Source organism: Corylus avellana, chromosome ca8 (genome assembly GCF_901000735.1).
Source record: "Corylus avellana chromosome ca8, CavTom2PMs-1.0".
NCBI classification, from domain to species: domain Eukaryota; kingdom Viridiplantae; phylum Streptophyta; class Magnoliopsida; order Fagales; family Betulaceae; genus Corylus; species Corylus avellana.
The window spans coordinates 3148372-3173946 of record NC_081548.1 but is presented as its reverse complement, the minus strand read 5'-3'; the positions used below and the strand labels follow the sequence as shown (position 1 = coordinate 3173946).

At 37.6% G+C, this 25575-nt stretch overlaps 4 protein-coding genes and 1 non-coding gene across 6 annotated transcripts; 3 read left to right on the top strand and 2 right to left on the bottom strand.

The window, feature by feature from the left end:
* Positions 1–2720: 2720 nt before the first annotated feature.
* LOC132189883 (UPF0481 protein At3g47200-like) lies at positions 2721–9540 on the bottom strand. Of its 2 annotated transcripts, XR_009441072.1 has the most exons (4): positions 9323–9540; positions 5465–6790; positions 3035–3181; positions 2721–2847 (listed from the first exon to the last, which is right to left on the bottom strand). XR_009441072.1 is itself a non-coding variant. In XM_059604703.1 (2 exons), coding segments are annotated over exons 1-2 (1302 nt in total). In that variant the 5' UTR covers positions 6765–9023; the 3' UTR covers positions 2721–3179. The 2 variants fall into 2 exon arrangements, 1 of the variants encoding a protein (XP_059460686.1); XM_059604703.1 differs by lacking the exon at positions 9323–9540 and having other exon boundaries at positions 2721–3181; positions 5465–9023.
* A 900-nt stretch (positions 9541–10440) lies between these two features.
* Positions 10441–13638, top strand: LOC132189596 (protein SIEVE ELEMENT OCCLUSION B-like). The gene is made up of 7 exons (XM_059604343.1): positions 10441–10785; positions 11012–11101; positions 11309–11724; positions 11900–11994; positions 12114–12244; positions 12405–12825; positions 13205–13638. Exons 1-7 carry the CDS (start codon positions 10570–10572, stop codon positions 13636–13638), a joined length of 1803 nt encoding a protein of 600 aa, XP_059460326.1. The 5' UTR covers positions 10441–10569.
* Positions 13639–16235: 2597 nt separating this feature from the next.
* On the top strand, positions 16236–19166 carry LOC132190621 (protein SIEVE ELEMENT OCCLUSION B-like). The gene is made up of 7 exons (XM_059605660.1): positions 16236–16549; positions 16757–16846; positions 17015–17346; positions 17567–17661; positions 17786–17916; positions 18075–18509; positions 18651–19166. Exons 1-7 carry the CDS (start codon positions 16337–16339, stop codon positions 19083–19085), a joined length of 1731 nt encoding a protein of 576 aa, XP_059461643.1. The 5' UTR covers positions 16236–16336; the 3' UTR covers positions 19086–19166.
* Positions 19167–20982: 1816 nt separating this feature from the next.
* LOC132189594 (uncharacterized) lies at positions 20983–21423 on the bottom strand. Its single transcript, XM_059604341.1, has one exon. The coding sequence runs from the start codon at positions 21421–21423 to the stop codon at positions 20983–20985; it is 441 nt and encodes a 146-aa protein (XP_059460324.1).
* A 1916-nt stretch (positions 21424–23339) lies between these two features.
* Positions 23340–23479, top strand: LOC132191165 (small nucleolar RNA Z247). Its single transcript, XR_009441196.1, has one exon. It is a non-coding gene; the product is annotated as a small nucleolar RNA Z247 (small nucleolar RNA).
* The last annotated feature ends 2096 nt before the right edge of the window (positions 23480–25575 follow it).

Here is a 25575-nt window from a genome sequence, read left to right as displayed (position 1 = left end):
AAAAAAAAAAAAAAAAATCGATTGGCCCTTGGGGTGGCCAGACCACCCCCAAGGGACCGGTGGTTTGGGGTGGCCCAACCCCAACTGGGGTGGTCCGGTCACCCCCAATAAAGTAGCCAGTTGTCCCTTAATTTTTATAATTTTTTTTAAATATATAATATTTTATTTTATTTTTATTAATGGGACATATATCCTATTTATGACCTCAAGATCTTTAATTATTAATTGGATATTCTTTAGTTCAAAATAGATTGGAGATGATCCTATTCCTTTTATGTGGCGCCTTTCAATTGACGGTTAGAAGACAATTAAAGAGATCTATCCCAGGATTTTATGTTATTTTTCATGGATTTGGCTTAGGTACACTTTAAAAACTACCATGAATAGAGATTTCCGGCTGCCTCAAGTGTCAGACAATTTACCCTTTTTTTTTAAAAAAAAAAAGAAAAAAAAGAAAAGAGATATTAAAGGGGAATTTAAATTTGAAATATTAAAGAAAAGAGATATTAAAGGAGAATTTAAATTTGAAATATTTAAGAAAAGAGATATTAAAGGGGAATTTAAATTTGAAATATTAGCTGCTAGAATTTAGGTAATGCTTGTGAAATTTGAAGTGCTTGTCAATTTAAAGTTGAAATCTCTTTTGAGTGATTACTTCATCTCTAAAGGGGTTAACCTACCACCCTTAAAAAAAATAAGGGTATATACTGTCTTGTAGGGGGGTGGCCGAGACCACCCCATTTTAGCTTGGGGTGGCTCGGCCAGAGCTAGGGTGGCGGATACCCAAAGTCATAGGGTCGGCCCTTTACTAAGCCAAACAACAGGGAAAAAAAAAAAAAAATCGATTGGCCCTTGGGGTGGCCAGACCACCCCCAAGGGACCGGTGGTTTGGGGTGGCCCAACCCCAACTGGGGTGGTCCGGTCACCCCCAATAAAGTAGCCAGTTGTCCCTTAATTTTTATAATTTTTTTTAAATATATAATATTTTATTTTATTTTTATTAATGGGACATATATCCTATTTATGACCTCAAGATCTTTAATTATTAATTGGATATTCTTTAGTTCAAAATAGATTGGAGAGGATCCTATTCCTTTTATGTGGCACCTTTCAATTGACGGTTAGAAGACAATTAAAGAGATCTATCCCAGGATTTTATGTTATTTTTCATGGATTTGGCTTGGTACACTAAAAACTACCATGAATAGAGATTTAGAATTTTGCCTGTCAGACAATTTACCTTTTTAAAAAAAAAAAAAAGAAAAAAAAAAAGAAAAAAAGAGATATTAAAGGGGAATTTAAATTTGAAATAATAGCACCAAATTTAAAATTGAAAAGAGATAATGAAATTAGAATTTGAAATATTAGCGCACAAATTTAAGGTATTAACATAAATTTGAGGCATTAGCATCAAATTTAAGAGGAAATCTCTTTTGAGTGATCTTGATGCAAAAGGGTTAGCACTACTGCTTGCCAAAAAAAATAAAGGGTGACGCCACCCCATCTTGGCCATAGGGGGGTGGCCGAGACCACCCCATTGCTTTTAAGTGGCTGTGGAAACAGGGGTGGGCATTTGAACCACCCCAAGAGACCGTGGGTGGTTGGCCCGTACAAATAGCAAAAAAAAAAAAAAAAAATCGATTGGCCCTTGGGGTGGCCAGACCACCCCCAAGGGACCGGTGGTTTGGGGTGGCCCAACCCCAACTGGGGTGGTCCGGTCACCCCCAATAAAGTAGCCAGTTGTCCCTTAATTTTTATAATTTTTTTTAAATATATAATATTTTATTTTATTTTTATTAATGGGACATATATCCTATTTATGACCTCAAGATCTTTAATTATTAATTGGATATTCTTTAGTTCAAAATAGATTGGAGAGGATCCTATTCCTTTTATGTGGCGCTTTTCAATTGACGGTTAGAAGACAATTAAAGAGATCTATCCCAGGATTTTATGTTATTTTTCATGGATTTGGCTTAGGTACACTTTAAAAACTACCATGAATAGAGATTTCCGGCTGCCTCAAGTGTCAGACAATTTACCCTTTTTTTTTAAAAAAAAAAAGAAAAAAAAGAAAAGAGATATTAAAGGGGAATTTAAATTTGAAATATTAAAGAAAAGAGATATTAAAGGAGAATTTAAATTTGAAATATTTAAGAAAAGAGATATTAAAGGGGAATTTAAATTTGAAATATTAGCACCAAATTTAAAATTAAAGAAAAGAGATATTAAAGGGGAATTTAAATTTGAAATATTAGCACCAAATTTAAGGTATTAACACCAAATTTGAGGCATTAGCATCAAATTTAGGAAGTTGAAATCCCTTTTGAGTGATGCCATCTCTAAAGGGTTAACCTACCACCCTTAAATTTTAGTTTTGAATTCAAAAACAAGTTTTGAGGCATTAAAAACTAAATATTAACTCATAGAAATTTAACTAATAATAATAAAAAAAATAACATTTTTTTTTTTAAAATTTTTTTTTTTTTTTTTAATATATGTTTGAAACGCACGGCTGCCAAATTGCAGGACTCAACTACCATATATGTGATGTACTTTTTTTAATGGTTAAGATTTAACTTTATTATTTTTTATTTATTATATTTTTTAATGAAATTAAATCTAAATCGTTGAAAGTGTAAGCACCTAATTCAAATCCATGTTTCCTGACCTTTGTTGAGAGGATTCAACTTAAGTGCTAAAAAAACAACAGTACCTCATCTTTAAAAATAATTAACGGTCCATAACAACCATGAAACAATATCTTCAGAGAGGAGGAGGAGGCTACTGCTTCAACGGCGAGCACCACAGCCGAGGCTTCCCCGCGGTGATGTCCAGCACCGGGAGCTGTTTGGCGAAAGCAAAAATAACATCGCCCAAGTGACCAGAGAGCACAGAGGCAGCAAATATGAAGATTTCCGTAAGTTTGTTGCTTTCCCATTTTGGGTTCTCAAAAGAAATGGTTTTGACTTCTCCGATATGGTTTCGTTAATAACAATATTTCAAAAAGAAAACAAAATATATATATTACAACCTGCGGTCCAGCAAGCTTCAGTTATACTCTTCTTCGATCTGGTTTCGTCAAGTTCCATCAATTATCTGTCGCTCGGCTAAACAACTCCTGAATCTGTTTTAGTTCCCAACTCCTGGACTTGCTGTAGGCCCTCTTCCTCCTCCTCCTCTGGCACCCACCAAAACAATGAGATTCTTAGATCCAGCAATGACAACATAACTTTCATTTAACAAGATTAAACACAAAAAATCAAAAGAACAGTGTTAAATATATTGGATAATATATTAGAAGCGGAAGAAAGAGAGAGAAGAGAGAGAGAGAGCGAAAGCACACAATGGACTACATTGTATTGACTCTTCTAATAATAATGAATACAGAGGCCTCTATTTATAGAGAGGCAGGTAACCTAATAGATTAAGGAAATATAAACCTAATATAATAAAGAAAGGTAAACCTAGTAGAATAAGAAAAGGTAAACCTAGTAGACTAATAATACCTAAAGAAGTAAATAACAAGTAATATTCTTAACATCCCCCCTCAAACTCAATGTGTAAACTTGAGTTTGAATAAACGAAAAGGGAAAGAAAAAGGAATTCGTCGAAAAAGCTGCTTGTGCCGAAACAATTGTTGAAGTAATGCCATAAAAGTTGTTAGAGACCAGTAGATTATGCCTGAATTTGAGCAATGCATTTAAGCTGGAGCTTGGTTCACATGGTTGTAATTTTGACTTGAAAACCATATACTAGTAATGAAGTAGCTCGCCTGGTCGGCTGAGAAAAGTAGGTTCGGTTAAAAGGAACTTGTTTGGCCCGTAACCCTTGGACCGTCTCGCCTTGTCGGCTGAACGAAAGTCTGACCCATCTAACTAGTAGATCGTCTCGCCTGGTCAGCTGAGATAAGCAGGGCCGGTTGAAGAGGCTAATCATGCCTGAAACCCTTGGACCGTCTCGCCTTGTCGGCTGAACTAAAGTCTGACCCATCTAACTAGCAGACCGTCTTGCTTGGTCGGCTGAGCTAAGTAAGGAGAAAAATGGCCGGTTGAAGAGGCTAATCATGCCTGAAACCCTTGGACCGTTAAAAGGTCTGATAAAAAAAAAATTCTCACTAGTAATGGATCAATGGCCTAGGAGAAGCTGCAGTGACCGGTGATGGCGGCATTTGACAAGGCATAAGTGGGCCGGTTGAAAGGGGCTTCTTTGGCCCGAAAACCCATGGACCTGAGGAAAGGTGGTCTGACCTGAGAGTGCCTACCGCAAGAAGAATGAACCAGATTGAACTGCGCCAAAGAAAAGGCTATGGAACCGAATTGAACAAGCATGAACCAAGTTGAACCACATAAAACAAACGCCTGAATTTGGATAAGAATCTTGTTTTCTGCCATATAGAGATGCCAAAAGCAAAAATAGACCACAAATTTGAAATTAGGACGAAAAATTGAGTAGAAAACACCTGGTCAACTTTTCAGTGGTCAAAGTCAAAGGTCAATGGTCAACGATAGAAAAGTCAACCCTGTCAAGGTGTTGACGTGGAATAGACGCTGACGTGGCTGATGTATTGACATTGCAGTGGCTGATGACGTGGCAGGTAAGCTGATGTGGCACAAAGGGCTGACGTGGCACTCAGGGATGACGTGGCACTCGGGGGCTGACGTTGCACTTAGGGCTAAGGTGATCGTTGGAGCTTCTGGCGCGTGTGGACACGCGCGATTGAAGGCGGCACGTGGATCTCACGCGCAAATATATAAGTGGCGGTGAGAGCGCGTGGAACACTAGATCTAGATTTTGGTTGCAGTTCTAGAGTCACGGGGAGCAGATCTATCAATCAGTGGCCTGAGAGAAGCAATCGGACCACCGTGGCGGTCGGTGGAGGAATTGTCGAACCTTTGGGCGGCGCGTGAGTGCTCCAATGGGACTGCATAAGGCAGCTCTGTGACAGTTGGCTTTCGGGCTTTCAAGCGGTATAGTGATCCGCTGAAAACTTCGAGGAGAAGATGGAGAACCGTGAGGGATAGAGGGATGGATGAGCCGGATAACACTGGCGGCGCTGGAAAACGTCAAAGACGTTTATTGGAGGCCACAGAAAGGTGGCTCGGATACCATGTTAAATATATTGGATAATATATTAGAAGCGGAAGAAAGAAAGAGAGAGAAGAGAGAGAGAGAGCGAAAGCACACAATGGACTACATTGTATTGACTCTTCTAATAATAATGAATACAGAGGCCTCTATTTATAGAGAGGCAGGTAACCTAATAGATTAAGGAAATATAAACCTAATATAATAAGGAAAGGTAAACCTAGTAGAATAAGAAAAGGTAAACTTAGTAGACTAATAATACCTAAAGAAGTAAATAACAAGTAATATTCTTAACAAACAGAACAGGTCTATTTCCAGAGGAGTTTGAGACACGCATCTTAAGTTTCTAAAGAGAAGACATGAGTTTAAGTCTTACACTTTACTTGGAGGATAGAGCAAACAGCTTGTACGAAAGTGAGAATCAACAAGGTAACAGCAGCTGTGGTAGAAGCGACCAACCAAGGAGTGCGAAGATAATCCCGTCTCAAGGAAGCCAACCAACCATGTGAAGGGTCCTCGTAGAATTCTTTCAACTTGTTACAAATATCATAATAATTGGAGCTCATGGTTGAATATACAATACTTGTTCCTAGACTGTTGATGAAAGTTGCATCATTGTTACCTAGGCCATTAACCATGATCCCCTTTCGACCAAGTAACCCCACATCTTTTTCACTCTGGATAAGAAAATGTAACATGAGAAAATAATCAGTAACATATGAGTCATTTGGATAGTGACATTGCTCGAAAGCCATTAGGTTTCGAGCATAAAGCTCTGTGCAATTGTCCAACGTAAAGCGAGGGATTTTCAACACTCCCTTCTCATAGTGTAGGTCAAGTAAGCATTTGCTTGAGCGATTCACCTCGAACTTCAATCCTACCTCACTCAATTGGGTTGCACCGTACATATGCTCAACTATTTGAGATTTTCTTCTTGGTAGACTTTGGGGATGAGGTAGGTAAAATTTTCTAAGCAAATCAACAAAGTGCATTATTTTCGGCTCAAGATTGGGAGAAAAATTTTGAATGTTGTAAAATTCAAAGTAGCGAAAGGTAAGCTCAGTGAAGGAAGGTAAGTCTCGGCGAGATGCAGATGCAAGCTCAAATAATTTCTCAATAATAAAAAAAGGAAGTTGATTTTCAAGTAACATAAAGTCCAGCACCATCCTAGCAGCCAACCATGGCTTTAATACTTTCCTGTCATCACGTGTCCATGCTGATCCTCCCCGCCAATTTCTGACGAAAAGCTCAACAATGAAGCTTGCATCCATCAAGATCATTTTCAAAAAATCATACCTGCTAAGTGGAATAACCTCTGCATAACATTGACGGACACTTTCTTCAGAATCCTCTATAGTGCATACTAAATTCTCCAAGTTTATCTTGACCCGTTCCATGAATTCCTTGAGATATCGTACTTTGTACTTTTCCATGATTTGCAATTTTTGATTGCCATGGTGAAAAGGCCCTATTGAAATAACCTGAGGAGTGTAGGCTTCTTCATTTAACTTGCGAAGGGGATCTGGAACCTTATAGATACAACATTCAGGTGATGAGAGAGGCTTCAAGCTTTCTACCTCTTTTGTGATGTCATTTACTAAATTTGCACGTTGATATTCATCTTTTATTGAAGCATTTGCTATTTGTTGAATTTCCGCACTTACTGGTTCTCCCATCTATCAAGTTGCCTTCCTTAAATTTCCTAATGACAAAGACAAGAGTCACTAGTAATAAAAATATTGGATGGGTAGTTTCCCATTTCCCATGATTCAAGTGATGCTGTGGAAAAAGAGAAATATAATTTCATAGACATATCAAGAGCAAAATACGGAGCCATGCTCAACCACTATTCTATTCTTACTAATTACAAGGAGAAAACAATACAAAATAGTTTAATTTTAGACTCGATCGTTTCCCACATTATATTGCCAATATTCCAACAACTCCCATTCTTATTACTACCACATTCAACCCTTCTTTAGACACTTCTCAACACAAATGCAACTGCCAAGATAATCAAGCACACAAGTTACAATACTATACAACTTATGAGATACAAATTACAATATTTAATAGGCAACACATACCGATTAAGACCACTTTTCCAAGAAACTCTTAGGTTTCAAAGACTGCCACAATGACAATAGCTCTAATAGCAAGAAATTCGTTGTTGATATTGTGACAACCTAGAAAAATCGCTAGCCATATCTACACTATTACTCCAAAATGACTAGTTAATTTAAAGCTTCTTATAATCACTTACAAATCCTAGTTTTATCTAGTAAGAACCAATGAATGACTTAGAACCATGAGTGTCTTTATAATCCACCCACTTTATGTGGGTTATTCATCTTCTCAATGTGAGACTCGGTTATTATAATCTCTCACCTTAAATCCTTAATGTTCTTATCAGAGCCATGTCATGCAGTGGTTAGTACCACATGGCATTATTCGGTTGCTCTCATACTATTTGTAATAATCCAGAGAAAGCTAGCCACATTTACACCATCACTCTAAAAACACTAGTCAATTTGAAGCTTCATATAATCATTTATAGAACCTAGTTTCACTTGGTAAGAAACTATAACTTAGAACCCCATGAGTGCCTTTCTAATTTAACAAATTTATGTGAGCTATTTATCTTCCCAATATAAGATTGGAATGTTATAGATATGATATTATAGGGAGGTTATTTTTATCATAGATCCTTTCGACATTGAATTCTAAAACATTTACTCCTAATGATATTATATCATGAGCTCACGCGTATCACACTATCCCAACTCAAATGTAATTAGGACACAAAATTTACTGGTTGATTGACTATCACATATTAAAAAAAGCTTTTTGGTAAGTTGATTTTGTGAAAGCCTTTGCATGAAAAATAAAAATGTTAAATAAATAAAAAATTCTAAGAGGTATCTCAATCGGCTAGCTAGGGATCTTGCCTCATGTTGCAGAAGTTATCAGTTCAAATCTCTCATGCCCACTCCCCTTAGGGCCAATTACTTATAAAAAAAATAAAATAAAATAAAAAAGTTGGAAAAGTAATTTTACAAACTGACATATCAGTTAACTCAACAAATCATATGTGCCACACTATCTCATCCTTTCCCCGGTAACAGGTTGAGTTCATAGCTGCTTCAATTATCAACGATGGTGAGGGCTTTCCCTATTGAGAGACACCAAGTACATTATGCTAATTAAAAAACGTTAAGAAAAAAAATTCAGAAACTTATAATGGAGGGGGTCAAATTGAACAAATTATATCCTCGTTTATATGAAATATGTTAAAATTTTGGGAGACCTAGAATTCATTGAGAGGCTACCATAAACTTTAAAAAAAATGTGAGAGAGTCCAACCCAATCCAAAGTCTCAAAAATAAGAGCAAGAGAAGAAGAAGGTTATTGGGATGTTGCAACTAGTTTTAGTAGTTGAGTATAAGCCACTTGTATGGTAATGTAGTTACGTAATTCTAGAAGTCGCTCTTGTATCCCTCTTATATCACTTTATGAATAAGGTGACTTTTAAAATTACCATTAGATCAAAATTCAATAATGATCAATCACAAGCCCAATTGTGATTTTAGAGGCCACATCATTCTTAGAGTGACACTAGAGAAAAACATGAGTGACTTCTACCATTACTCAACGTAATTATGTTTTGGTTAGCAGGGTAGAGTGTTAGTGTAGGAGAAGTCAGGGGGGTCTTTTATCAAACAAGTTGTGTGCGATGCAACTCCTACCCAAAGTGGAGTTTTACTTCATCCAATTCAATCCCAGTTTTACAAATTCCATCGTGCAATCCCATTTCCAGACACAACTCAATCACAGTAACCAATCAAAATGATAAAATATGGGAGCTTTTGGGGACATATTTCAGCTCAGCACCCTCCGGTGATGTGCAATCACCTTATTGTGAATGTAACATGTTTAAATCTTAAAATAAATAAATAAAACCCTAATTGTAAAACAAAATGTAAGGCTGTCAATATATAGCTAGGAATAATTAAAAGAAGAAAAAAAAAAGAAGAAGAGCCGAATCTACATAAAATTTTACTAAATTTCAGGTCATTCACCTAAAACAACAACTAGAATGAAAAGCGGCGACGTTTAAGTTAAATCACTGCAAGCATAAACAATAGAGAAGAAGTCTATAAAACAGCGCGAGAGAGAGATTATTGGACCTTTTAATATTGCATTATATTTGGTATAAAGGAGAGAAGGCTTTCACCTTTAGCTTAGAAGTTCTGTAAATGAAGTGTAGCTCACAATGGATAGCAGGCCCTCCGTCTCTCTCCCCCTTTCGGGTGCTTCTTACAAAAAAAAATTAATACAAGAAAGAAGAAAAAACAATGAAAAAAAACAGGGGAGCAGGTGAAGACGTCTCACAATGGAAGACGTGTAGGAATGGTTTGATTTGATCTGCGCATTTCCTAGAGTTAAGACTTATGAACGATGACGCGCAAAAACCAAAAAAAGAAAAGAAAAGAAAAGAAAAGAAAAGAACGTTGACGCGCGTTCACCTTGCCTTCCTTTTCTTTAAACCATGATTGAGGCGGCTATATAGATTAAAGTCGCCGTACAACATACATAAGATAGCTTTTCTGTTCTTCCACAAAACCTATAATCAAGAGTTTCTAATAGACATTACAATGGCCAGCGATGAGATGCTGTCAATTACTGCACAGCAACCCAGTGAGGGTGATCAGCTGAACCTGTTTACGATGTACCACCACGAGATCATTGATCTAATATCTGCACCCCATATTGTTCCCCCTGACGAACAATTTAGGCGTTCCACCCAGATTGTCAAAAATATTTATTAGATAATATTGTCATCTTAATCTAATGCAAATGACCATGGTTGCCTGATTCACTTCCCTCCGCCAAGAAAATCAATGACACCTGCAACAGGCTAAGGGTGCCAATAAGACTTGGCGATTCACTTCCCTGACGATAAAAATCATAAATAAATTTGTTCACCAATGGTGACACCTCTTCACCTTGCTCTCTTTGTTTCTTCTGTTTTGTTTTTTTTTTAGTGATTCTAGTCTTTACATTCAGTTATATATTTTAAGTGACATTTATATTTATTATTTTAAAAAATTTAAAAAGTAAATTCGCCTTCACCTGCTCCCCTCTTTTCCTTGTTTTTTCTTTGTTGTTTTATTCATTGACCATTTCTACTGTTGTATTTCATTGACATTGTTTCACGCGGTTTTGGTTGACCAACGTTGATCTATCTTCACCTGCTCGCTCCCCCCCTTCCTTTTTTTTTTCCTTGTTCTTTCTCAGTTTCTTGTATTTCATTGGCGAGTTTGGCTGACTTCTTCTCTTTGCTGGGGATGAGGAATGGTCATATTGCTGTGCTTGAGATTGTTCTAGTCTTTGGAATTCCTAACAGCGTTGAATGCTTCTCTGTTCTTCCACAAACCTATAAGAGTTTCTAACCTCCCAAGCTTTCCAATCGACAATACTATGGCCAGCGAGAGGATGCTGCCAATTACAGCACAGCAACCCCGTGAGGGTGATCAGCCGAACCCGTTTACCATGAAGTGCGACGAGTTGATGGGTCTAATTTCTCCAACCCATATTGTTCCAGTACTTGACGAAAAATTTGATGCCGACTCTCTTTTCGTTGTCGTTAAAAACATTCTTAGGCGTTCCACCCATATTGTCGACAATCTTTTACTGGTATATATGTCTATTTGTTTCTACCATCATATTCTTCAGAAGATTCTCTTTCTTTTTTCCCTTTTTTTTATTTTTTTATTTTTTTATTTTTTATTTTTTTAGACTACCATTTTATCTTCTAGTCCGAAGGTGTGGGATATTATAATATTAGGAGTGAACAAATTAAATAGTCATTCTGCATACCAAATTTCTTTATATACTTATGATTAATTCTTATTTACTATAGGGCCAGGAACACCCGGAGAACATGGAGGAAAAAGTGTCCAGAGTCAGCTTCGGTCCACTATTATGCACACTCAATCAACTTTCCTATGAGGTAATTATAAAGAATGACATTTTTTTTTTCACCCAAAAAAATCTTGTACAATTAATAGCTCATCTTTTTTCATTTTCTTTTTTCCCAGATGTGTGGGGCATGAATTAGGATTGAGATGAAAGTGATCATTTTTACAGTATAGTTACATTAGCACTTTTTTTTTTTTTTTTTTTTTCATAATAATAATAAATTAATGTGTAATTTCAGATGGCATGCAAGGCTCCAGGTGTGGAAATTGCACACAAAACAACAATGTCAATACTTACCAAACTCTCAAACTATTCATGGGATTACAAGGCAGTGCTGACGCTTGCGGCTTTTGCTTTGAATTACGAGGATTTCTTGACTTTTGACTCATCACACCAACTTGTCGAATCAGCGGAGATCTCAAAGCATGTGCCTGCCATCTTATTAAAGTACTCATGCCTTCAAAAATACAGAAAAATGATTGGTGAACTTAACAAAATTATCAATGACGTGTTGGACGTCATCGAGTCCATCCTAGAGCTGAAAATGCTATCTAATAATGATAAAATGTATGAGGTGAAGCCATGGCTTATCTACTGGATTATCATTACTATTGCAGCTTGCACAACTCAGATGCTTTGTCTCAAGAGTGATGAGTAAGTTCTTGTCATTGACATGTTACAATTATAAGACTTCTTGTTGTAGTGTAATTGCATTATTATTGACTAATTCATAGGTTAGGTGTTTAGACACCGAGTGTCAAAATAAAATATTTGATAGATAATATTGACATTTTAATCTAATGCAAATCACCATGGTTGCCTGATTCAGGGACAAGACACAGGAACTACTTCCCTTCGCCAAGAAAATCAATGGCATCCGCGCCATAGTAAGCGGTTCAAAAATGGTTTGCAATTTACAAACAGGTTAGCCATAAGGCGATTTCATTCATAAGGAAACATGTCCACTAAATCTCTTGCCCACGCAATATAATGGCTTTAAAAAATGGATAACAACGCTGACCCTCAATGCTTGTTCACTGTAGCAGAAATGAAGGAAGAAAGGAAACTAAAGGAACTTTTACAAACACCTGACGAAATCACAAAGGTTTTGAAGGCGCTGATTTTCACCAAGGATGATATGCAACCTCTTATTGACGGTTCTACCAACAAAATGGTTAGCTCTACAAATGCATGAGGAATAATTCTTCGCATTTTACACTTGCTACAAACTGAATATTATGGTACTTCGTTTGACTTATATATATACACTAGACATATTAAGAATAATCTATTTAACTGTTTGAATTGATTTTTCACAATTGTAATAAATACAGGTTAGCATCAATGTGCTGAAAAAGAAGAATGTTTTATTGCTCATTACGAGCTTGAACATCTCCAATGATGATATCTCAATTTTGAAGTCAATTTATAATGGAATATTAAGGAAGGATGGGTATGAATCTGATACATATAAAATTGTATGGATCCCAATTGTGGAGCAGTGGACTGATGGCCTACAAAAGAAGTTTGAGATGTTGCGGTCTAGAATGCCATGGTACATAGTGCAATATTTTTCACCACTAGCCGGCATCAAGTTCATTAAGGAGGAGTGGTACTTCGAAAATGAGCCTATTGTCGTGATGATGAACCCACATGGAGATGTATTTAACGAAAATGCATTCCACATGATTCGGGACCTAGGAATGAATGCCTTCCCTTTCACTTCCAAGCAGGGACGGAGGAAGGGGGGGACTGGCAACAATGACAAGAAAAAAAAATTTCTAAGGTAAAAATAAATTTTTATAGTTAATTTTTTTTTTTTTTTTTTTTTTTTTGGCTAATTGGCCCTTACCAGCTAAATTTTTTTAGACATGGGCCCCTGCCCATTTGCAAGGCTGGCTCCGTCTTTGCTTCCAAGAGAAAATATATGGGTCATTGTTGTTTAATGAGTGTGCGTCCAGCTGGACCCTACGCGGTAAAGTCATTTTCACAACTCTAATTGAATATACATACATATCTTGTGCGCATATTCATGCATGCAGTTTTAAGCAAAATTCATAATGTGTTTACATAAAATTTAAGATTAGACATAGCTTCTGAAATTAGATCAAAGAGTACACTTTCTTCTGTGGAGGCAAGGACAACAGGTGGATTGAACAATTCTCCCAGAAAGTAAACGTTGTAGCTGAGGATCCAATCACAAAGGAAGCAAACATTTCCATAGAGTTGTCTTGCCTTGGAAAAGGCCGACAATATTTTTGGAAATTCCCTAAGGCTGAGAAGAAGACTGGATTTGACCCTAGGAACCAAGAAATCCAACAATTATTGGATTCCTTCAAGAATGAGAGTAGATGGGCTGTGTTGACCAAACAGTCTACAAGTGTAGTTAGTGATCAAGGCACAACAATTTTGAAAGTCCTGGAGGCGTTTGAAGAGTGGAAGGTGAATGTGCCTGAGAGAGGCTTCGAAATTTGCTTCAAAGAGTACCATGACAAGTTTCATCAAATTGGTCCCCTACCATCGACATCATTTTGGAATTGTCGCCGTGTTCTCTGTTTTGGATTATAGTTTTGTTGTTAAAGTAAGTCTTATTTATCATTTATTTCTTTCATACATTTTACTTCATGGGAATCTTCCTTTTCCTTCCTATCACAATAAAATAAGGAAAAGGAAATTACAATACAGATTCTGAAGTGGAAAAGAATAATTTATTTTTCTACCTTTGGTATGGTCTTCCAGAATGAATTATTCCCTATTAATTGTTGAGTTCTTCTTTACATTTTTTTTTTTTTTTTGATAAATAAAATGAAAATTGAAAAGTGTCATCCATGCTATTTGTGAAGTATTGTTTGGTTGGGAACCCGTTGCTTTGTCTTGCCATGATTTGCTGTATCAATTATGGTCTGAAATTCCTCTATGCTGTGATACATGACGAACAATGTTCTTTTTCTATTGCGTTTTTTCATGTTTGAGTAGCAACGGTTTGTCCAACTATATGGTTATTATATTAGACACGCTTTTAGTTTTTAAGTGAGTTTTATTGTCTAATATATGCTCTTCTTCTCCGTGCAGTTACATATGGTATTGATGAGTCATACAAGTTATCAATTCTTACATTTGGGAAGCCTTCTTTGTAATCATTTTTTTGCTGCTTAGCTACATATGAAGTTTAATTTCTCAAGAAACATTGTTGTTGATAAATGCCTTCTTTGGCACTTGCTTAAAAACTTGACAATTATATAGTTTTCTTAGGCCATTTTTGAGACTTCTTCACTTATAATTAACTCTGTTTCAGACCTTTTAACATATTTAATTAGAAAAAAAAGTTCTTAAGTAAGCTCTAGCATATTGTTATGTTTAGATCATTCATACCAAACAATTTAAAACATTAATCGGCCAAAAAGAAAAGCATTTGATGTTAACAACGACAATCATCAGCAACACTAATGTGTGGGTCATCAACGACGACATTTTGTCGTCGCTAATGTGTGCGTCATTAGCAACAACAAATGTCGTCGCTGATGTATGCTTCATTAGCGACAACAAATGTCGTCGTTGATATGTGGGGCATCAACGACGATAATGTCATCGCTGATGTTTGAGTCATCAGCGACGGCAATGTCGTCGCTGATGTGTGCGTCATCAGCGATGACAATGTCATCGCTAATGTGTGCGTCATCAGCAACAACATTGACTTTAAGAGGCATTTTCAGCGACAAACTTTGATAGTTATTAGCAACGACATTTGTCGTCGCTGATAATTATTAACAGCGACGACATGAAAGGTCGTCGCTGTTTAGTCTTTAACGACGGATTACTTGCAACGACTGGGAGCGACGGCCGTAGTCGTCGCTTATGACCATCAGCGACGACATGTGGGCCTTTAGCGACGACTCAAGGTCGTCGCTAAAGACTGATTTTCCTGTAGTGTCATGATTGGTGGAAGGATCCCAAAGCATATGGAATGACGTCCGACTATCCTTGTATCATGAACATCGGCTTTAATAAATGATGCTACATTGAGTGTGCTATTAAATAAGGGACAGATCCCCACCAAATAAAGGACAATGATTCTCTTGGGCTATTTTATGATCAATATTTTATTTTGTTGAATATAACAGTATTGATTGATGATGCTATATTATTTAAAATTTTTAAATAATGTGATAATATATTCATAACGCGACATCTTGTAAACCGCATTAGATCTATGAAATAAAATATTTAAATGCTGCTACATTGAGTGTGCTATATTAAATAAGGGACAGATCCCCGCCAAATAAAGAACAATGATCATCTTGGGATATTTTGTGGTCAATATTTTATTTTGTTGAATCTAACAATATTGATCAATGATGCTATATTATATTATTTAAAATTTTTAAATAATGTGATACTATATTCATAACGTGACATCTTGTAAGAGAATAACTTCTATAGGGTCGTGGCACAAACCAAGGCCTTTATGCCCTCCAATAAGAAGGCGACACATCAGCGTGGAACACTGTAACAAAAATATGGTGTTCTACCTAATCCTTTTTTTAGAATACTTAAAACAAAACGCCTTCTAGAATAACCTTTTCATATTTTTCTCTAAAATCGCTCAAGCCACCAACCTGCCACCGGAGACGTCCCCGGAGAATAACTTCTATAGGGTCGTGGCACAAACTAAGGCCTTTGTGCCCTTCAATAAGAAGACGACACATCAGCGTGGAACACTATAACAAAAATATGGTGTTCCACCTAATCTTTTTTCTAGAAAACCTAAAACAAAACACTTTTTAGAATAACCTTTTCATATTTTTGTCCAAAACCGCTCCAGCCACCAACCTGCCACCGAAGACGCCGCCGGCCGGTACAAAAAAAGCCGAAGATGATGGATATAACCCCTACAGAAAACGCAGGCTAAAAACCAAGCTCCTCCTCCCTCTCTCCGGTGCCCCTCTCTCTCACCGGAAAGAAAGAAGAAAAAACAATGAAAAAAAACAGGGGAGCAGGTGAAGACGTCTCACAATGGAAGACGTGTAGGAATGGTTTGATTTGATCTGCGCATTTCCTAGAGTTAAGACTTAAGAACGTTGACGTGCAAAAACTATAAAAAAAGAAACGAAAAGAAAAGAACGTTGACGCGTGTTCACCATGCTTGAGCCGGCTATATAGATTAACGTCGCCGCACAACATACATAAGATAGCTTCTCTGTTCTTCCACAAAACCTATAATCAAGAGTTTCTAATTAACCTCTCAAGATTTCCAATAGACAGTACAATGGCCAGCGATGAGATGCTGTCAATTACTGCACAGCAACCCAGTGAGGGTGATCAGCTGAACCCATTTACCATGGAAGACCTCGAGATCATGGATCTAATATCTGCAACCCATATTGTTCCCCCTGACGAACATTTTAATGCCGAACCTCTTTTCGTCGTCGTTAAAAACATTCTTAGGCGTTCCACCCAGATTGTCGACAATGTTTTACTGGTATATATTTATGTTTCTACCATCATATATATTCTTAGAAAATTCTCTTTTTTTATTTTTCACTTTTTTTCTTCTACTCCAATTTTATCTTCTAGTCCGAATTAAATAAAGGGATAAAGTTATTGTTTGTTATTGATGATAATTGATGGGATTAAGTCAGTCTTTGAGGTTTCTTTCACTGATTATTACTTATGACTTGCTTTATAGGGCCGGGAACCCCTGGAGAACCTGGAGGAAAAGATGTCCCGAGCCAGCTTAGATCCGCTACTATGCACACTCAAGCAACTTTCCTCTGAGGTAATTACAAATAATAGCATTTTTCATTTTTACCCCCAAAAAATCTTGCACAATTAATAGCTCTTCTTTAGGATTGAGATGAATGTGATCACTTTTTCTGTATAGTTATTAAATCAGCAATTTTATTTTATTTTATTTTTTTTCATAATAACAAATGTGTAATTTTAGATGACATGCAAGGCCCCAGGTGTGGAAACTGCACACAAAACAACGATATCAATACTTAACAAACTCTCAACCTATTCATGGGATGCTAAAGCAGTGCTGACACTTGCGGCTTTTGCTTTGGATTATGAGGATTTCTTGGCTCTTGCCAAGCCCCACTCATCGCACCAACTTGTTGAGTCAGCGGAAATTGGTGAACTTAACAAAATTATCATTGACATGTTGGACATTATCGACTCCATTTTGTGTGCCTCGGACCTGCTGGTGGGTGTCTATTGGATTATCATTACTGTTGTAGCTTGCACAACTCATATGTATTGTCTCAAAAGCAACAAGTAAGTTCTTGTCCTTGACATGTACTATAGATGCTGTAATCCTTTGTTTGTGTGGAAATCACTGCCATTTCACAATTATAAGACTTGTTGTAAGGCAGTTGCTTAATTATTGGCTAATTTATAGGTTTGGTATGGACACCGAGTGTCAAAATAAAATATTTGATAGATAATAATATTGTCATTTCAATCTAATGCAAATGACCATGGTTGCCTGATTCAGGGACAAGACACAGGAACTACTTCCATTCGCCAAGAAAATCAGTGAAACCCACGCCAGGCTAAGCATGCGAATAATGCTTCCCAATTTTCGAATAGGTTAGCCACAATGCTGATTTCATTCATAATTAAGGAAACATGTCCATTAAATCTGTTGCGCACACAATATAATGGCTTTAAAAAATGGGTAACAACGCTGACCCTCGATGCTTGTTCACTGCAGCGGAAACGAAGGGAGACAGGAAACTAAAGGAACTTTTACAAACACCTGACGAAATCACAAAGGTTTTGAAGGCGTTGATTTTCGCCAAGGATGATAAGCAGCCTCTTATTGACGGTTCTACCAGCGAAATGGTGAGCTCTACAAATGCATTAAGAATTATCCTTCACACTTTACACTTGCTGCAAACTGAATATTAAGGTACTTTGTTTGAATTATATACAATAGACACATTAAGAATAATCTATTTAACAATTCGAATTGAATTTTCACAATTGTGTTACAAAAACAGGTTAGCATCGATGTGCTGAAAAAGAATGGTGTTTTATTGCTCATTTCTGGCCTGGACATCTCCAGGGATGATATCTCTGTGTTGAAGTCAATTTATGATGGAATAAGAGAGGAGGGGTATGATTACAAAATTGTATGGATCCCTATTGTAGAGCAGTGGACTGATGACCTACAAAAGAAGTTCGAGATGTTGCGGTCTAGAATGCCATGGTACATAGTGCAATACTTTTCACCACTAGCAGCCACAAGCATCAAGTTCATTAAGGAGGAGTGGTACTTCGAGAATAAGCCTATTGTTGTGGTGATGAACCTACAAGGAGATGTAGTAAACAAAAATGCATTCCCCCTGATTCGGGAAGGAGGAATGAGTACCTTCCTTGTGATCACTCAGGCTATCATGGCTCGTCTTCACACGCATCCACCTGGACCTTACGCAGTAAAGTCATTTTCACAACTCTAAATTAATATACATACATATTGTGTGCACATATTCATTCCTGCATGTAGTTTTTTTTTTAAAAAAATCATAATGTCATTTTACATAAAATTTAAGGTTAGACATATCTTGTGCAATCAGATTGAAGAGTACACTTTCTTCTGTGGAGGCAAGGACAATAGATGGATCGAACAATTCTCCAAGCAAGTAAACGTTTTGGCTGAGGATCCGATCACAGAGAAAGCATACATTTTCATAGAGTTGTCTTGCCTTGGAAAAGGCCCCATACAACAGCGTTTTTGGAAACTTTGTGGCTATGAAACTCAGAAGAAGACTGTTGACCCTGTGAACGAGGAAATCCAAAAGTTATTGAATTCCTTCAAGCATGAAAATAGATGGGCTGTGTTGACTAAATGGTCTACAAGGGTAGTTAGTGATCATGGGCCAACAATTCTGAAGGTCTTGGAGGCGTTTGAAGAGTGGAAAGTGAATGTGCCTGAGAAAGGCTTTGAAATTTGCTTCAAAGAGTACCATGACAAGTTTCTTCAAACTGGTCCCATGCCATCGACAGCATGATTGGTAGAAGGATCCCAAAGCATATGGAATTCCTGACTATATATCCTTGTATCATGTACATTAGCTTTAAATGCTACTACAAATCCCCACCAAATAAAGGTCAATGATCTTTTTGAACTATTTTATGATAATATTTTATTTTGTTGAATTTAACGGTATTGATTATGCTACATTATTTAAATTTTTAAATAATGTGATAAATACTCATCCCATAGCATCTTGTAAACTATTAGATCTATGAAATAAAATCTTGATCATAAAATGACTAACGTCCATTAATTCAAATCAAGAGGATAACCTATACTAGCAATATTATAGTATTAGTAAGTTTGATTGTGTAATGCTACTAAAGGATATATTTATTATTTACTGCGTTGGTAATTTGATGCCAATTTTAAAGTATCTACATAATCGTTTATGATAATGCGTAAGTAACAGTCTAACACAACGTTCCCAAGAGATAGCTCAATCGGCTGGGACTACACTTAATAAAGCGTGTTAGGTGTGACTTGCCACCCATCACACGTGGGCCCCCACTAGTTCTATACTCCTTTTGGGCTTAGGAGACTTTTGTCCAAGTTTGATTTGGACTCCTTAACCGGCTTGTAGTAGTAGAAGTTTGAAGACTTACATGCATCGACTTTGTGCATATATATAAAGGCATGAAGCCTTGTGTTTTATGTGTGCTTAAAAGGAGTGCGGAGGTAGCAAGCCATACAAGTGCAAAACTCAAGCACCAGTGAATCACAAAAGGGAGGGTGTGCCAAAACGTGAGAGAGTGTGTGCAAGGGCAGCAAGCTACATTGTTTTCTTCTTGGGGGTGTTTTTGGAGGAACCAAAAACAAGTGAATAGAAGAAAATGTGCTACAAAGTAAGAGAAGAAAATAGAGATCAGTCGCCATCTGTTGCAGCAAAAGAAGAGTTTGTATATCTATCTTTTGTATTCTGTTTTGAGAATAATCTTTCTTGTGTGATAGTGAGATTTGAGTGTATTAGGGCTTTGGAATCTGAGTAATTTTCTCTCAACTACTTTTGTACTCCATTTTTTTATAGTGAATTTTTTTCGGGTCGTCTCCGCCGGTGGATGTAGGCTAGTTAATCCGAATCACTTAAATCTTCGTATCGTGTGTGATTGCTTATCTTTGTTATTCCGCATTTTTCTTAATTTTCGCATCTCACGGGTTTTTGAGAAATATGATTAATTTCCTAATAAAGCAGAGGTCACTAGTTCGAATACCCCTTCCTCCTCTTATGCGGACATGTCAAAAAAAGAAAAAAGAAAAAGTGTAACACAACCCAATTATATATAACCTCTCTGATCTTCATAGTGGTACAATGTACATGATCTCAAATAATATGAAATCACAACATTTCAAAATAATAAGCCCCATCAAACAATAACACGTCACAAAAAGATAGTCCAACAAAAACGTCCAGACACAACAAGATTGTCCAATAAAAAGTTAAAAGCCCCCAATCAAAATATGCGATTTTGATTGAAACATGCAATACTCTACTCGGCTACTACCCTAATTATTCGTAGCAACAAGGAAACATTATCACTATTTTTATGGAAGTTGGAAATACTTTTCAAATCCTATATAGGACTTCATGAATACTTTTGATGGTTGTTTTGACATGACATGCATTCAAAACTTCCTTCCTTAATTAGTATGGTTTATGGGTACGGCCCGTGGAGGGTTATCGAATGACAGAGTTTTTTTTTCAAATTGATTAGAAAAAATTCTTTTAATATAGTATATTAAACCGTGAATTTAATGATTTTATAAACAACAGATTTCATAAAACATTGAAAGTAATTAAATACAAGATGAAATTAAGAACCACTGCGTCCCAACTCGCCTTTATCCATCCCCGGTGGTGGTGGTGCTGCACATCAATGCGCCATGGCATCAGGATATGCATGACTATCAACTTCTCTATGTATTCCATCATGAAAATTAAGCGCGTAACTCTCCGGATCATACTGAAATTGCATCCTCCTTTTCTTCTTCATTCCATGCATACCAAAACACCCCCTAAACTCCTTCCACTTCGGCCTCCCCAATACCTCTGACTCCGACAACTGCTTCACCTTCCTCGTCATTTTATTCACCAACCAATTTTCTTCTTTCTCCTCCACACGTTGTTGCCGTTGCCGGAGTAGATATCTTCCACGTATGCCATCGTAATTTGGGCGCCATCTCAAGCAAATCCCCCGGAAACAGCCGCAAGACGAAGATGTGATCTTCTCAGCTTCATAATCTTCAAAGCACTCGAGTTCTTCTAAATCATAATTTTCACAAAAGGAGACCAGTTTTTCATGTGGGGTGGCCATGGGAGAGACACAGAAAAAGAGAAGAAGATCGAGAGTACGTAGTGCTTTTATATATGAAGGATTATTATAGAGACATAATCCAATACGGAGAAGACGAGGGTTCAAGATTCATTATATATATACATTTGAAAGAGTTTTTTGTATGTACGTCATTTTGTTTTTGGACTTTTGCAGTGTGCCGTATGGCACCTTTCAATTGACGGTTAAAAGACAATTAAAAAGACCGTTGTCCCCAGGACATCTATTTCTTTTCATGGATTTGGGTTGGGTACACTTTAAGAAACTACCATATATGTGATGTACTTTTTTTAATGGTTAAGATTTAACTTGATATTTTTTTTTCTTTTTTCATAAAAAAAATTGAAATTCAGAAATTAAATCTGAATTGTTGAAAAGTGTACAGCACCTAATTCAAATCCATTTTTTATTACCTTATTTGTTGAGAGGATTCAACTCACGTGCTAAAAAAAAACTACAGTACATCTGCACGAAGCAATATCTTCACAGAGGAGGGGGCTGCCACTTCAACGGCCAGCAGCACAGCCGAGGCTTCCCCGCGGTGATGTCCAGAGAGCACAGAAGCAGCAACAATGAAGATTTCCGTAAGTTTGTTGCTTTCCCATTTTGGGTTCTCAAAAGAAATGGTTTTTACTTCTTCGATCTGGTTTCGTTCATTACAATATTTCACAAAGAAAACAAAAATTACTACAACCAGCACGCTTCAGTTATGCTCTTCTTCGATCTGGTTTCGCCAAGTTCCATCAATTATCTGTCGCTTGGCTAAACAACTGCTGAACCTGTTTTAGTTCCCAGCTCCTCCTCCTCTGGCACCCACCAAAACAATGAGATTCTTAGATCCAGCAATGACAACTTAACTTTCATTTAACAAGATTAAACACAAAAAATCAAAAGAACAGAACAGGTCTATTTGCAAATTTGAGAATGTTCATAGGCCAGAAAGATTCCCTCCAAATCATTATGAGAAAGTGATAAGTCAAAAAGAGATGATCCATAGACTCAACCTCATAGGGGCAACAAGAATCCATTTCATGCTGAGAGGGGAAGAAGGGAGAAGATTCCATCCCACCTTCCAGAGGAGTTTGAGACACGCATCTTAAGTTTCTAAAGAGTAGACATGAGTTTAATATTGGATCACATGAAGATAAGCATGCAGTTAGAATTTCAAATGAAGATAAAGTCTTAGATGAAGATAAAGCTACATATCAAGATAATCAAACAATCTTATCATAATCCTCTTGTAGCAATAGAACACTAAGATTAGATTATATATTTGAATTAGATGTAGATATCTAAACAAATTGTATATCCTATGAGTTTATAAATACAACAACTGCACTACGTATTTGGTAGTCAGTAAATACATCAAAAACATAAATCTGGTATCAAAGCTTCAAATCGACTAACGTCGTTCATCTACAATGTCTACCTCTAGCTCCTATTCCGCAATTCCTTCCAACCTTTTTCCCTCCTCCCACATCAAACTCACTCGTGACAATCATCCATTCTGGAAAGCACAGATAGTTCCCACCCTTCAAGCCCATGAACTCTTTGGTCATGTTGATGGCTCACTCGAATGCCCTGCCAAAGAATTACCTGATTCCACCACAGGTGTCATGAAGGCAAATCCTGCCTATGCCTCCTGGTATCAAAAAGACAAGGTGGTTCTATCCATCCTCATCTCCTCTCTCACCGAAGAGACTCTTGCCCATGTAATTGGTCTTGACAATGCTCGGGCAGTATGGAAAACTCTGGAGCAGCATTTTGCCTCACAATCCCAAGCACGTCTGCTTCAGACTCGAGTCCAGTTGGCAAACCTCAAGAAAGGTTCTTCCTCAATAGCTAATTATTTTCAGCGGGCTCAAAGCCTCTCTCAATCTATGTCTGCTACCGGTCACCCCATTAAAGATGAAGATCTTGTTGCATACATCCTTGCTGGACTGAGCGTGGAATATGATCCACTTGTAACATCCCTCACCACTCGGAATGACTCCATCTCTCTAGGTGATCTTTATGGGCACTTACTATCCCATGAATTGCGTTTGGAACAGCACCATATTGCAGTTGATTTGTCTATTTCCACAGCAAATGTTGCTCAGCGCAATCAATCTGGCTCCTACAGATCAGGCCGAGGCTCAACAAATTCAACCGGGGGCTATTTTTCGCGAAACTCAAATCGCAGCAGAGGCAGGGGGCGTGGCTGTGGCGGACACTCATCTCAGTCATCAGGATCTAATCAAAATGGATCTCAACGCCTCATCTGCCAAGTGTGTCAACGTCCAGGACACTCAGCTGCCACATGTTGGCACCGATTTGATCATGAGTACCAATGTGACACATCCCAACTTGGTGCTTTTATGGCATCTACACAACAGCCATCTGATCATCAATGGTATCCCGATACTAGTTCCACAAGCCACATCACAAATGACTTGCACAATCTCAACATAAGAGCAGATGAGTACCTTGGTAGTGAACAAATCCGAGTTGGTAATGGCCAAGGTTTGCGTATTCACCATACTGGCCTTGCATCTCTTAAATCTCCTCATAATACTTTTTATTTACCTTCATTATTACATGTTCCTGCTATACAGAAAAATCTCATCTCTGTCAATCAATTTACAACTGATAACAATGTGTTTCTTGAGTTTCATCCTCGTTTTTTCTGTGTTAACTATATCCCCACCCGCCGTCTACTACTCCGCGGCCCAAGTAAAGAAGGGTTGTACCCTTGGCCTTCCAAACACTCCTCTCCTACGTCTGAACTTGCTGCATTCGTTGGTGAGAGAGCCTCGGTAGATCAATGGCATAACCGTTTGGGTCATCCTGCTTTATCCATTGTTTGTCAAGTTCTTGCTTCCAATAAGCTGTCCGTTTACTCCTCCAAAGCCACAGCTGTGTGCTCCTCCTGTCAAATGGGCAAAAGTCATCATCTGCATTTTTCAAATTCGTTGTCTAGGTCTAGTCGTCCATTACAATTATTATTCCTTGATGTATGGGGTCCTTCTCCAATCCCTTTAATCAATAATAATCGATATTATCTCTGCATTGTGGATGACTACAGCAAATACACTTGGCTTTTTCCTATCAATATGAAATCTGATGTTACTCAAGTATTTCTAAGGTTCAAAACTATGATTGAAAATTTTTTCTCATATAACATTGCATCGGTTCAAAGTGACAATGGTGGAGAATTTCTCCCACTTCACAACAAACTCACCTCCATTGGAGTTTCTTATCGTTTTAGTTGTCCTCACACTCATCATCAAATGGGATCCGTAGAATGTAAGCATCGCCATATCGTTGACACGGGCCTAGCTCTATTGGCTCATGCATCAGCACCTCTTTCTCTATGGGATGATGCATTTCAAACATCCTACTACTTGATAAATCGTCTCCCATCCCCTGTCACCAAAAACAGAACACCATTTGATATCCTCTTTCAAAGTCCTCCTGATTATCAATTTTTAAAAATATTTGGCTGTGAGTGTTGGCCATTTCTCAGGCCTTATAACAGCAACAAGTTCTCTTTTCGATCTCAGTCATGTGTGTTTATTGGTTACAACAAAAATCGTCATGGTTATAAGTGTTTCAACGTTAAATCTGGACGTGTTTACATTGCTCGACATGTCATATTTAATGAATCCTCCTTCCCTTTTGCCAATTTCACTCCATCAAAATCAGCTCCTTTTCCAACTGTTATCATTCCTCCTATACCTTCCAGTAGCATTTCTGCAGACTCCACATTTGCCATGTCTGAGCCTGTTGTCAACTCCAATCAAGATATACCCTCCCCACCTCCATCTCCCCCATCTGTTGCTTCCGGACTCTCCATCACTGCCAGTGGCTCAGCCACGTGTTCACCCAATGACCACACGCTCACAAAATCAGATTTACAAGCCCAAGTCATTTTTTGATGGAACTGTGCGGTATCCAGCCCCAACAACCTTAACTGCATCTCTCTCTAAGTCTGAAGTTGAGCCCACCTGCTTCTCAAGTGCAGTGAAATATCCTGAATAGAGAACAGCCATGAATAAGGAGTTTGATGCCCTTCTTCAAAATGGAACCTGGACACGTGTTCCCGCTTCTCCCTCTATGAACATTGTTGGGTGCAAATGGGTGTTTCGCATCAAA